The sequence below is a fragment of the Pseudoliparis swirei genome, chromosome 20 (genome assembly GCF_029220125.1).
Source record: "Pseudoliparis swirei isolate HS2019 ecotype Mariana Trench chromosome 20, NWPU_hadal_v1, whole genome shotgun sequence".
NCBI lineage: Eukaryota > Metazoa > Chordata > Actinopteri > Perciformes > Liparidae > Pseudoliparis > Pseudoliparis swirei.
In genome coordinates this window covers 20,772,931-20,785,306 of record NC_079407.1, presented here as the reverse complement: position 1 = coordinate 20,785,306, position 12,376 = coordinate 20,772,931, and the positions used below count along the sequence as shown (strand labels likewise).

The 12,376-nt window shown below is 41.9% G+C and overlaps 1 protein-coding gene across 1 annotated transcript in view; it reads right to left on the bottom strand.

The window, feature by feature from the left end:
* Positions 1-12,376, bottom strand: part of LOC130211154 (protein jagged-1b) — a 45,823-nt gene that overhangs the window by 19,383 nt on the left and 14,064 nt on the right. Inside the window, exon 3 of the mRNA XM_056441810.1 lies at positions 1,903-1,960. Coding sequence (XP_056297785.1) covers positions 1,903-1,960 — 58 coding nt within the window. The remainder of the gene's footprint in view (positions 1-1,902; positions 1,961-12,376) is intronic.

Here is a 12,376-nt window from a genome sequence, read left to right as displayed (position 1 = left end):
GACGCTGTTTGTCCCCTGACGTTTTGTGATAAATCAACCACAACATTAGCGCTGCTGAAAACATGACGTCACAACTGGTCGACGTTTCCTAAAAAAATAAACAAACAAAAACTCAGAAATCCATGATTTCAAAGCCTTGCAGCTGTTTACTGACGTCATGTTTGAGTGAGAGAGAGAGAATATTTTTGTGTGTTGTATAAATGCTGTTTAGACATATTTGAAAGTATGTTTATAAATGTCACGAGAATTCACAGCCAGAAAATAGGAGCTAAACTATGCTAGCTCTCGGTGTCATGCTATCCTTGTGCATCATTGTTTTATGTGTTATCTCTTTGTTTTGTCTGTTCCAGTCTTACAACGATCAATCTTATAGAAAACGAACAACACAGCTCAGCTAAAATAGTTTTAATTTACAATAAAGTAACAACACAAGTGATCCAAACTATAGTTTCTCTTCTTCATCACTTTCAATAACACATTTTGAATTTCTTCTTGGCTGTTGATGACGATCAACATCGCTCATTTTGAAAATGAGGTCAGAGGGCAATACGGATCTGTATCAGACCGGCGAGGAGGGCAATACGTGGCTGGCATGACGACCCATTATCCAATCAGAACGCTTGTACTGTTGCTATATAATGATTCATCTTTATTCATAAAGAAAATGTAAGTTAGCGGTCTAATCCTGCCCAGAGGAAACGCAGGTCGAGGACAGCATCATTGGTGTTATGCTTCAACTTTGTCAGAAATTTTTTTTTGGCAATGGGTGCCCTTTTTTTTAGGTTTGAGCACCTGCCCCCCAAAATGTCTGTGCACGTGCCTGCACACAACCATTCACAATCACAATTTTGGGCAACTTAGAGTCATTAATTAACCTAAACTGCATGTTTTTTGGACTGTGGAAGGAAGCCGGAGAACCCGAAGGGAACTCATGGGGAGAATGTGCAAACTCCACACAGAAGGGCCGCTGAGGACAGTGATCCCACCCGGCCCCTCGTGCTGTGAGGCGACAGGAATAGCCACTACACCACCATACTACCTGAAGCTAGTATTCTGCCTTACAAAACCAAAATACAGTTCTACATATTTGGTCAAAATGTAATTACTACAATAATCCCATATACAAAAGAGTATGCCACAGAACTGTATCATAAAAAACATCCATTAGGTGAGAAAAAAACAGCCGTGAATGCACTAATTTACAAGCTTATTTTTTCAGCTAGCCATATAAAAGCTAACTCATAGCTTAAATTCCCAAATATACACATTTTCATATATTGGACAGTTACTACGTATTTGGTAATTTTGTTCTGACCAGAATCAGATTTTTTAAATGCTTTAAATGAAAATAAACACTGAAATAAACCAGGAACTAAAAAACAGAGCATAAAAACCAAACCACGCTGGTTGAAGCTAGCCGATGTGCGGTCAGAGTTAGCCATAGCTAAAGCTAATCTTGGCCTTTCGTATTTTCCCCCCACAATTTGAAAAATCTATTTTGATTAGCCGGGTGTTATTCCACATCATTAAGTTATTCCACATCATTAAGGCTAAATTCAATCACAAAGGAGAACAAAAATAACACCAACTAGTTATGCGAAAAGCTAAGTAGCTAAACTTGGATGCCTTTTTTAACCAGATTGACCAAACATACATTGATGGCAGTATATGGTTTAATCTTCTGTACAGGCGGTGGTTACAATCATCCAGAGACGTATTACATTTGAGATTTTAGAATTTACATCGCTATTACACACTTCGGCAAAGGAGCTTTCAAACTTCAAAAGAAGCAGAATACGTCTCAGAAGGAGGAGATAATCATATATGCATTCAAAACACTTGGATAGAAAGGCATACAGAGACACACACACACACACACACACACACACACTGCAGCTTCACCTGATTCTGACGTGTCGTTGTCATAGTCCAGAGCCTCCAACACCAAAGAGAAGGACTTCTGTGAAGAGAACACAGAGAGAATCTGCTTAACACGAGACATGCGGTTGCCTAAAGGGCATCACTGTCTGTTCGTGGCTGTATATGACATCTCTGTACCCAATTGAATCCACATACTGTCCTTCACATGCAATATAATAGGAGGATTCAAAATAAAGCATTTAAATAAGCGGTGGAAGAAGTATAGAGATCTTTTACTTTATTACAATTAATAACTAATAGATTACAAGTATGGATTAAAGTGTTGTGACAGCCTTCTTGCTTTAAGGCTGTGTGCTTTTGCTCTTGCTTGCCTTTGTTGTCTTGCAGGTCCCTAGTAGGCGGAGCTTATCAGGGCAACTAAAGAGCATCTGCCAGTCTCCCAGGAGGATTTAGGAGCCGTCTGCCCAAGTCCTCCGGGATCTCTGTTCCTCCAGCACCATGTTTAGTTTGCCACACCCCAAGCTTCACCTTGTTGTTTGATTACTAACCAATGTATCTTTTACATTTAAAAAACTGTTTTTTTTAGTCATGGCTTAAGAGCCGGATTATGACAGTGTATTATTAGCAGCCAAAAATATCATCATATCTGTACAAATGGATCATATATTGACAACTCATTGGATATTGGACAATGTTGATCTGAAATATAAGTAGTAACGACAGCAGTGAAATAAATAGAAATACAGTATATGGTATAGCATGAAATGGAAATACTCATGTAAAGTATGATGACTTCAACACTGTCCTTAAATATATCGAGTTCATTCCAATGCTGTGGAAAGTGTTTGTGTTTCGATCGTGTTTGGATTTTAATAAAAGCAGAAGTGATTCAGTTGTCGAAGACGTTAAGGCTGCAGCCGGCTGCTGATTCAGGAAAACCTCAACCTGCAGCCAGGCAGAGAGAGACGGGCTGTCGGTTCATTTTGGGGAGAGAGGACATTAAGAAAAACTGTGAAATATAAAGATTACACTCATAGAGCAGGTATGAGGATCTTTATGTCCTGTACTTCTGAATACGGGTTGGATCAACGGGGTTGTTGCCTCGAGCATTTACAGTCCATGTGACTCAATCTTGATCATTTCTAAAAATGCATGCATAGCCTTATGTAAAGATAAAGCCTATACATAGTGTATTATATGTGTTATAAGAAGAGGAGTCGGGCATAAGCTTCACATTTTAAAATGATGACTTTCAGCTCCCAGAGACATCACACTCTGGAGAGATAACAGAGGACAAGTGTTTTTATGTGTGCTGCTTTTCTCTTTTCTGGTATTTTAGCTCATCTTATAGACTAATGAATAATTCAGACCAACTCTTTCCCCAACAACTCTTTGTCTCCATCCATCCATTCCGCCTTCTGTGAAACACACCAGCGCCTGTCATGCAAATCCCTCCACCGTGTGCATTATGGGTAAAGTTCCTCCTAAAAGGCTACATGGATGTGTAGGCACGTCTTTGCTGCGAGAGCATAAACTGCCAGGGGAGTGTGTGTGTGTGTGTGGGGGGGGGGACTCTTATAGAAGGAGGGAGCTAGAGAGGGGGAGATAGAGGAATCAGGTGACGGGCACAGGAGGTGAGTGAGGGATTTGGAGGGAGGTTAAAGGCAGGAGGTCAGCAGCAATGGTACCATTAGCCAGAGGCGAAAAAGAGGCGACATGCCAGGAGAAGAAAAGATGACGGGTTGCAATGAAGGTGCAAACTATTAGGGTGGGGGGGAAAGACAATTGATGGAGTGGAAAATACTGAGTCAGGGATTTGCTTCGAGTGGAGGTACATCTAGTATATCTGTACTGCAACAGATGAGGAGATGGGAGGAAAAGTCCCTGTACAGAAGGAGAAAATGACAGAAAAAAGGGGTAGGAAACTAATTATGTTGGGCGTATGTAAAGACAAAGGTCAAAGAAAGGAAGAGGAGAAACTCAACAGTGGCAGCTGTGGTGGAGTAACGATTCCTGAGACTCCTGTGGTTTGTCGGATTTTCAGATATGAAGAACAAATAGGTCGGAAGAAGGTGAAACACAAGGATGGCGAGATACAAGAGAGATCTCAAAAGAAACGAGAGGTGATAAGATAATGAGAAAGGTTGAAGGGGAAGAACGAACACACACACACACACACACACTAGAAGTCATGGAGCTAATGAGATGTGCTGGGTTGCAGAGCCCTCGCAGCCACTTCATTAAAGGCTGGCGATAGCAGGTCGCCCACAGATAGACCAGCTGGAGTCATTACCAGTCTCACCTGAAGTATAATGTTTAATATTCATGATTTACATCTTTATACTGTGGGATCCTTCAGTCCATTATAATCACATTAGTTCTACAGAATCAGAGGTTTAAGAATTATTCAGATACTTGCAAGTTGCAAGCCTTGTGAATCAGAAGTACAATAGTTTACTGTCGTAGCAGTTTGAACCACTTCATAACTAATCAATAATCAATGTCCAATGGTTCCCGGCCTACGGGTTGGGTCCCTCCACTGGGTCAAAACATAAATCTGAGGGTTTGTGAGATGATAAATGTGTTATAAGAAAAAATATATATAAATTATTAGTACATTTTCATTTATTTTACAAATGTTGTACTCTTTTTTTTGGAAATTTATAATTTGACCTCTTTGGGACTCAAGGAATTATTAAATAAAAATAATCTGAAATATTTAAAGCAGAAACATCTCTTTGGTAGAACTGATAACAACTCATATACAGTACATCTAAATTGTGAGGGACCCAGCTAAAAATACTTTATAATCAAGAGTAACAATACACTGCTTCAATCTTTAAGAGTCGGACTATTATGCTGATTAAGCATTTCGCTAAATATTAATCTCTTCCTTGTAAAAACCTGTCTGGCGCCTCCAATACCCTGAAAATTCATAAACGATCCTATTTCTAACTTCACACACCCAGATTTTTATTTTTTATTTTCAAATCTGTCGTCTTAAGCTTGTAGCAAAAAAAGCTGCTTGAGTCAGAGCAATTTCTTTATTTTTATGATGAACTAGCCGCTACAACGAAATGCACAAACAGCGTGAGCTCACTGTTGGCCTGCTCACAGACCTCTTAGCCTTATCATCTTTCCAATCGCCCTCCGTCTTCCCCCGCCCTTCCTTCCATCCACCGTAAGCGCCGCTCCCCTCTTTCTGTCCGCAACCAACTGCTATGTCAGGTTAAGACCTGTGGGAAGTCCAGAGCCTTTCGCTTTTCTTTTGTTTCTCTCATTCAGCCCCCCTCACAGAGTAACCTCTGCACCCACGAGTGCACACAGCCAGGTAAGTTATGATATTGTCATTGAAACAGGAAGGGCGTATCCATGGTAAGCCCTGTTGCTTAGGTTGGTGGTTGTGTATGGCGTCCCGGAGGGGTCCATTTAACCATGGTTACCAAGTTAAACTCACAACAACAGCCTCCGATAAGACCGAGAATACAGGAGTAAAAAGATTCAAAGAATCATCCACATTAAACGCTTCCTGACAACCTTTGCAAAACACACACAAATTCACACGGAAACCAAAACAATTGGTTTTGCAATCACTAAGTCTGCTAGATCAGAGAGAACTGTGGCCATTAGAGGCCGAGCGAAGGCAAAGTGAACAAGTACAGAGAGGAAGAAGTATACAGTAAACACGCCGACAACATCAAAGTCCACGATGGACGGTTACTTTGACCTCAGTCTGACTCAAACTCATTTGCTGCATATTTGGGCCATTTGTGGGGATAATGGCCAAAGTGATAACAGCAGGGAAATAACATCATGGGAATGTGCGTAGTGTATGTTTTGTGTGTGTGTGTGTGTGTGTGTGTTGAAAATAAAAACGATCCCTTTTAAAAACATTGTTACATTTCTAATTATTTAATATTAACTTATGTCTTTTTTCACAGTTTAGAGCTAAAATATTCCTTCTTTTCCTGATTCAGATATAAAATATGATTTTAATTTTAAAATGACTGAAATTAGAAAGAAAATCTTTAGAAATTGAGGATGAATATCTCTGATTATTAATTTTTCCAGCCAGCCTCATACTTTGAATATGGTTCTAATCTCTGAATGTATCTCACTAACCTTCATCTTGACAGACCTGCTAGCATCAGAGCCTTCTTGTTTCTTTTTTGTTTCCAAATTAAAATATTTATTGACCCTTTCCACAGAAGACAATTTCACTTGGCAAGCGCCAGTGGAACTAATAACGTTACTGATGTGCTCCGTTCCAGCAATTAAGGCCATGCAATGCAGATATGTTCATTAGTTAAACATGTGATTCACAAATGAAAAAGGGTTCCTCCCATAAAGTATCCAATGTGATTTTGCCTCACTGGATTCAACTCTGGTGCAGCTATAGCTTGTTTAACTATCTAATAAGGAAATGTACAGTTTATATCCTGTTTAAACGCTGCACATTCTCTCAAAAGAAAGAATGGGTGAGACAATATCTTTTTCAAATCTGTCCAAGTATTAATTCGCGTTTTTGTGTATAGAAGAACAGCACTGTAGCCAAGGAGAACGTATCTGTGAGTGTTAGTGGATATTTTTAATGCACTTTTGGGTCTGTTTCCTTCCATCTAAACTGTTTCCACTCCTAGAAACAACCACATCAACAACCACATCAACAACCACATCTGTAATCAGTTCTCACTCTGATTGTGAGATAGCCTGGCCAGAGAGAACAGGGGATTCCAAAAACACAATACATCAAAACAAGAGCGTTAGTCCTGATGAAGAACCATCCATCCTTTCAGGCTGGTTGTCCGGTAGTCTGGTTGTCCGGTAGTCTGGTTGTCCGGTAGTCCGGTAGTCCGGTTGTCTGGTAGTCTGGTAGTCTGGTAGTCTGGTTGTCTGGTAGTCTGGTAGTCTGGTAGTCTGGTAGTCTGGTTGTCTGGTAGTCTGGTTGTCTGGTTGTCTGGTAGTCTGGTTGTCTGGTAGTCTGGTTGTCTGGTAGTCTGGTTGTCTGGTAGTCTGGTAGTCTGGTAATCTGGTAGTCTGGTTGTCTGGTTGTCTGGTTGTCTGGTTGTCTGGTAGTCTGGTAGTCTGGTAGTCTGGTAGTCTGGTAGTCTGGTTGTCTGGTAGTCTGGTAGTCTGGTAGTCTGGTTGTCTGGTAGTCTGGTAGTCTGGTAGTCTGGTTGTCTGGTAGTCTGGTAGTCTGGTTGTCTGGTAGTCTGGTTGTCTGGTAATCTGGTAGTCTGGTTGTCTGGTTGTCTGGTTGTCTGGTAGTCTGGTAGTCTGGTAGTCTGGTTGTCTGGTAATCTGGTAGTCTGGTTGTCTGGTTGTCTGGTTGTCTGGTTGTCTGGTAGTCTGGTAGTCTGGTAGTCTGGTTGTCTGGTAGTCTGGTAATCTGGTTGTCTGGTAGTCTGGTAGTCTGGTAGTCTGGTAGTCTGGTTGTCTGGTTGTCTGGTAGTCTGGTTGTCTGGTAGTCTGGTTGTCTGGTAATCTGGTAGTCTGGTTGTCTGGTTGTCTGGTAGTCTGGTAGTCTGGTAGTCTGGTTGTCTGGTAATCTGGTAGTCTGGTTGTCTGGTTGTCTGGTTGTCTGGTAGTCTGGTAGTCTGGTTGTCTGGTAGTCTGGTAGTCTGGTAATCTGGTAGTCTGGTTGTCTGGTTGTCTGGTTGTCTGGTAGTCTGGTAGTCTGGTTGTCTGGTAGTCCGGTTGTCCGGTAGTCCGGTAGTCCGGTAGTCCGGTTGTCCGGTTGTCCGGTAGTCTGGTTGTCCGGTAGTCTGGTAGTCTGGTAATCTGGTAGTCTGGTAGTCTGGTAATCTGGTAGTCTGGTTGTCTGGTTGTCTGGTTGTCTGGTTGTCTGGTTGTCTGGTTGTCTGGTTGTCTGTCCCTTCACCTCCAGCCTCACATTAGTCTAACAGCAGTAAATCTCCGGATTAGATGCTAATTTAAACAACTGTGCAGACATTTGTGATGGCATGTCAAGTTCTATTTAATAAAGGTTTATAAACTTCTACCACTGCCTCTGTCACTCCTCCACTTTCTCAGCCTGACCCCTCACCCCCCTACCCAATCGGTGCCCCTCTCTTCCCCTTGCCATCCCTCCATCTCTCTTTCTCTCTCTCTCTCTCTCTCTCCCAGACATGGGCAGGGTAGGATATCCCGACAAAGCCTGGCTGTACAAACACAGCTCTACGACAGGAAGAACTCCCAGCCCTGAGAGAGGAATTTCCCCTCAGAGCTCGCACACTAATGCATACACACTTACACACGCACACGCAATTCAGACACTCACAGCCAATATTACCCAACTAGATTGCTAATCTTTATTTTTCCATATACAATGCTTTCATTCAGCCCTGAAAATATTAGTCTACGTGCTACAATGGAGATTGTAGTAAACCAAATGTTCCATTTATAATTTTAGACAACAAGATTTGGTGCTTTAATCATCTAAAATTAACTTCCAGCTATGGAGCTTAAAAACTGAATGGGTAAAACTTTATGTTTGGGGTTTGTAGGTTTCCTGTTTCTTAGAAATTTTACAAACTATAAAGAAGATAGACACGGTGTTGTCTTATTTCAGTTCCTGCATTTTAAATTAGCTATTTATTTCGAGAAAAACCATGAACTCGTAAAACCTAAAAAGAATGATTTTGTTGGCCACTTGGGGGCAGCGGAGATAACATGACTCATAATGAACTTCAAGGTTGATATTGCAAACTTGTTAGCAAACAGATGCTTATTCACACATCATCAGTCATTCCCCTTCTCTTTGTACACCTGCTGACTGCAATATGTCACTCTCTTTCAACTCCATTTTTGTTCTCCACCAACTTCTGAGGGAAACTTCTCTCCTCACCAGCCAGCTGCTAACTGTGGATTGGAGCTGGGCAGGTGTGTAGTGTACAAGTAAAGTGTTTCTTCTTTTAAAACAGCCGGTAAGAGTGAAGCAAAACAGTAAAGTTGCAGTTAAACAATGAGCTGAAACTCACAAAGCTTCATAAAAACAAGAGAAGCTACAGATTCAAGTGATGACAGTTTAAAGGAAAACCAGAAGTCTTCATATTAGTTGTAACACTTTTAACACTCTTAATTATTTAGCTAGCAATTATTTTATCATGAAATGATTATTTAGCTGTATTTTGTACGTGTCTGATAATCTTTTATTTATTTTGGCCAGTTACAGGCCTCTTTAGCTAATCAAACATCCATTTCAACATAAAATTAACTGCCGCACACAACGCTCATCTCACGGGTCCAAACCCAGAAGCAAGTTAAGTCTACAGTAATTAAACAAATGGACTTAAGCCTTTGTGTAGATATGAAACATCGACACAGTCAAACAGCACCATCAAAACATTTGATGGATTCCGCACATAAAGGACTATTAAATAGTCGCTGTAGCAACCAACTAACAGCAAATGTTTCACACAACTTTTAATATTCATGATCTGCAGGTGAGCATTTGTCAATTGTGCACCTGCCAACTCTCACTCTGAGCATCAAGACACACACGCACACACGCAAACACATCCATGCAAACATGCAAACGGTTGTCATGGCAGCAGCTGTGCCTGAACCTGATTGGATGGCTAACACCTCACCTGCACCGCAAATTAGTGCTGGAGGTAACCACAGTAACAATGCCATTACTATTCCAGTGGCAAAGCTCGTACATGTTGTCAGTTTCATGTTGTGTATGTTGAAGTGTGAGGATGAAGAATACAATAACATGTTATCTGGACACTAAGGTTCCCTCTAGCCTTGGGTCAATAGATTCTTTGCTCGCAATAACAACGAAGAAAAATTAAGTGTGTGTCCAGTGCGGAGGAGCGTGAGACAGACGGGACTTTAGGGTATTGTCCACCTCCCTGCCCTCAGGTGAAAAACACACACACATGAGATGTGGAATCAGACCCCCGGTGTGCAGCCGTGCAACCCACCCTGCTCCCATGACCCCGTCCCGAGAATTAAATGTCTCTGTTCTCGCATTCTTGACGTCTCTGTTGTTTTTCTTTCATTCTGGACATAATTAGCAGTCGCCTTCTTATTCTGCTCTTCACCCTCACTGACCCACCGCTAGATACCATCTTCATCAGCATCATCTCCCCGTCTTCCTTCAAACATCGGGCCCATCCAAATACTCACAGGACATAGTTGACGGGTCATGAAATAATAAGGTGAAGAATACAATTCAAACTTCTGCAGCAAATGTCTCTATTTACCTTTGGACCTTCCTCCTAATGATTTTTGCGGTGAAATATTGGATAATCTGATATTTTTAAGTCATGAACCGTTCCCTGACCTTTACCGGTTATTATTGTAACCATGACGATGATCCCTTAACCTGTGCAAAAGTACGTATTTCAACACAAACTATGATCTTTTTATAAAACGACAAACTTCAAGCAGAGTTCTCATATCCTTAAATTGTCATAAATAAAAACACAAACACTTATATGTTGCTCTAAAAGGAATCAACAAATTACATATTATTACTGTAATTTTCATTAACTCGTGTGGAACTGCAACTCATAGCCATCAGAAGCTTCTTTAAAGAGCGCTTAGTTCATGTTAAAGTAACGAGAAGCTGTCAAAGCTGATAAATGTACTGAAGTGAAAAGTACAATAAAGTGAATATAGAGAAAATCCCTTCGTTAGTTTCCACCACTGTCTGTCCCTCTCTGACCGTCACATTCCTGCAGAGTTAATTGACTGAGACTAAACTATGCTGAGGAGCAACAGAGGCCTCTCAACAAGCCGTGCCCTCATCCGCCATGTCGCCCTGCCCATTTCCAACCGGTCCTCCCCATTATCTCTCCCCTCCTTCACCTCCTGCTGCATACATGACTCTCTCAACAGGGTGAGTAAGATGTTAAGACACCCATGTGCACCCCCACCCAAAACACCTGTGCCCCAGACTGAGATCATCCACTGAACCCTCCCGACTCTCTCCTCCACAGCGCTTGAGTCAACTTTCCCCTTTGGCTCATTAATCTCAACTCTTTACACCTCCCACCACTCCCTCACATCCCCCACCGCAGCCCAGACTGATTGCACTCATCCCCCCCTACTTTTCTCCGACTTCCACAGGAAATTACCATGTCTGGACACTTCACATCCACGGCTGGACTTTCAGAGAGAGGCCTTTTGAGTTAGAAAATAGTCTGGGAGTGGTGTGTGTGTGTGTGTGTCTGCACAGGATAGTGTGTGTTCACAGTGTGTGTGTGTGTGTGTGTGTGTGTGTGTGTGTGTGTGCTGGCATCTCTAGAGTCTTACTGTAATAATCAAATTGCAGGAATTTTACAATTAAAGGATTCTCCATAGATGGTCATGTGGCCCATCTGTGAAATGCAAACTCTATAATTTACACATCTTTTCTTTTAAGGATGCGCAACCATTTTCTATGACAACCTACACTTGTTGGTCTCAAATTGACGATGGGTATCAGTTGCAACCAACGATTATTTTCATCAACAAATAATCCATCTGCCTTCTCGGCGACCTGTCAAGAGTTAATGAGAACGAGCAATACATCTTTACGCTTGTCTCTAGCTATCGCCATGGGAACTATTGTCCTAATTGGGAATACAGTCTCCTACTCTCAATTATACAATGGCCGAACCTCCTCTCAACAAAAGAAAAATGCCCATCTCTGTGATCAAAAGTGATATTTTGTAATATGTATTGTCATGTGCAGCCCTTATAGGGTTAATCCTGTCACTGTGTTGATGGGCACAGAGAACAACCAATCAGAGGGACTGAAGATGACACGTGACACATAAAGTTTTGCTTCTGACAGCGAAAGTTCCACTGAAACAAAGTGACGCCCCACGGTCTTTATTCCTCCGTCATTATATTCCCGGTAACACCGGGTAAACAGCCGGGACCGCTGGACACCAACACATCTGCTAGCAGACTGTCACGCTCGTAGCTACGAGCTAGCGCTAGCTTAAGCATGGTTATAATGGCTAATTTATTATTTCTTGGGCTACTTTTATGAATGCAAGACTTGCAGTCAACGTTCCGGTACTAAGCTGAGTTCAGGCTGCTCGTCATCATCGGTCTCCGCGTGTTCAGGGGGACCGGTGACGTCTCCCCGTCGCGTCCAGCCTGACGCTGGTGTGCTCGACACGGCCTCACTAGTCACACACGGCGCAGCCTCCGCTGTCAAAGTTAAATATGAGAGGCTATCGTAACCTGCTGACAGGGCGGAGTCACCACAGAAGTTCACAACAATAGTTTTTTTCAATTTCAATCGGCTCAGGCACCGGAAAGAAGCACCGAAATGTGCGTTGCGTTTCGGTCCGGGTAATACCGGTTGTATTGGAACCGGTACCATATTGGCACCGGGTTTCGGTACCCAACCCTAATCAACAACCACAAAGAGGTTAAGTTTAGAATCCTGAAATGTTTTTAAACCACATTTTCAAGTTAGAGAGACACAAATCTGTGATTATTCGGGGCTAAAATGTACTGAAACAATTTAGCGATTATCAAACTACAT